The 2076-nt window shown below is 45.3% G+C and overlaps 1 protein-coding gene across 1 annotated transcript in view; it reads left to right on the top strand.

Moving 5' to 3' along the window:
- Nucleotides 1-693: 693 nt before the first annotated feature.
- The window catches only part of opcml (opioid binding protein/cell adhesion molecule-like), a gene marked incomplete at both ends in the record, with an annotated part of 12947 nt that continues 11564 nt past the window's right edge, over nt 694-2076 (top strand). Inside the window, 1 exon segment of the mRNA XM_014028425.1 lies at nt 694-1179. Coding sequence (XP_013883879.1) covers nt 1022-1179 — 158 coding nt within the window.

Raw genomic sequence — 2076 nt, forward strand, 5'->3', positions numbered from 1 at the left:
GACGACATCAACTAGGTCATTGGTGTGAGGCTGCTAGCAAGCTATATCCACCCTGAAGGTTAATCTTGGACAATATTTGATGATCGACTCTTTTAAATGAAACCAGAGAGCGTTGACAGAGAGGAGAAGGTAGAAATGACTCAGCCTGTAACTGAAAATATGGATGGAGGACCTCAGTTTAGCTTGTTGTCCTCCATCCATATTTTCAGTTACAGGCTGAGTCATTTCTACCTTCTCCTCTCTGTCAACGCTCTCTGGTTTCATTTAAAAGAGTCGATCATCAAATATTGTCCAAGATTAACCTTCAGGGTGGATATAGCTCGCTAGCAGCCTCGTGCCGATGACCTAGTTGATGCCAACATTTACCCAGAATGCTTTGCATGTAAACAAAATGGCCCCATCCATGTAATAGATTTTTAAACTTTTAGTTTAAACATCATAAAAACGGAACATCCTACAGTATTTTGACAGACTTTATTTTACAGTTAAAGTATATGTTTATTAAATAAAGTCTAATGTTACAACTAATTGGGGATTCCTAGAAAAGCATCTCCCTTTATTGTGCTTTTTTATTTTATTTTTTATACAATTTTAATCGTTTACTGTACAATTAGAAGTAATTTCCCAACTGGAGGTCCACCCTAGAGACAGACAACCTACATGGGAAACACATGGTCCACATGTGAAGGGTACCTGGAGACAGAGTGGGGGAGGGGGAGGAGCATAAAGCCCATTATGCTTGTTGTTGGTCTGGATGCTCTCAGCTCTCCTCCGTCTCATCCAGACGACACACAGAAACTGGAACGCGGAGGGAGGGAGGACAAACACCGGCGTCTTGGCTGAGACAGAGCATCGATTTCACGGAGGATCCAGAGAGAAGCGCGAGGAGAGGAGAGGGGGGAGAAAGAAAAAAAAAAKCATCCGCGACGCCTCTGATTATCCGAGGAATACAACTCGACGGCTTTAAGTTTTCCTAGAAGTTGCGCAGTGACAGCAGCGGATAAACACCGTCACCACCATCATGGGGATGTGCGCGTGGCTGCCAGCGCCCGGGAAATGCCTGCTGGTCCTCGGACTTAAACTGTTCTTCCTCGTACCTGCAGGAGTTCCGGCGAGGAGCGGAGACTCGGTTCTGAAGGATAACATCACCGTGAGACAAGGGGACAGCGCCGTCTTAAAGTAAGCTGGTTTTGTGCGCTGGTAGTCTGTCCTCCGGAGCAGCTCGTGCGTTTAGCGCGTGTTGGTCAGAGCTGAGTTATTAAAGGTCACATTAATGTTGGTGAGGCAGCTGCTGGGGCTCAGCTTCTCCTGCATGTGTGTCCTTCAGTCTTATTGATCTGCTTGCTTCACACGCTGTTGCGGGACACAGATGACATAAATCAGGTGAACATCGATGGAATAAATATTGATTTACATCCAGAGTGACCAAAACAAGCAGCTCCCGTTTCTCTTCCTGACACGCTGAGACGTGTTTGGAGGACAGGATCCAGATCTGTCTTATCAGCTCACCTGTTCGGTCTCCTCCTGTGCGCCGATCCGTTTCACACGCGCACGCGTGCGTGAGCGCAAACACACCACCATACGTTTTCATCCAGGTGTTTATTTTAAACGATTGTTTCAGTTCATGTAAGGTATTAGTTGTAAACCAGGTGTGGTGTTTGATATTCATGGTCCTTGAGAAGCAAGTTCAGGCCCAGTGTGGATGCACGCGCACGCACACTCACGCACTGACATATGTATTGGTTTTGATTTTTAGTCAAACATTGGCTGTTTTCAAGGTGTTGTAAATCAGGTGTGGTGTAACAGATATTCTGGATTTTTGTCAAATGAAGCTACAGAGCCACTTGTGTGACCTGGTGACAATTGAGGTGGGGTTATGGGGTTCATTTTAAAACTAAGGTGATCACATCCTATGGAAACCTGCTTCTATTATTAGTCTTACAGTCAGTGGTGGTTGTAGGGGTTGGCTCAGTGTTAGCTGCCACTGTACTAACTAAATACCTTGCTGCCCCTATTTCTGCTGTATTTGTATCTACTTAAAGGCACAGTGTGTAGGATTTTGTCAATTCTTTTAGC

The sequence above is a fragment of the Austrofundulus limnaeus genome, unplaced genomic scaffold, assembly GCF_001266775.1.
Source record: "Austrofundulus limnaeus strain Quisiro unplaced genomic scaffold, Austrofundulus_limnaeus-1.0 Scaffold761, whole genome shotgun sequence".
Classification (NCBI taxonomy): domain Eukaryota; kingdom Metazoa; phylum Chordata; class Actinopteri; order Cyprinodontiformes; family Rivulidae; genus Austrofundulus; species Austrofundulus limnaeus.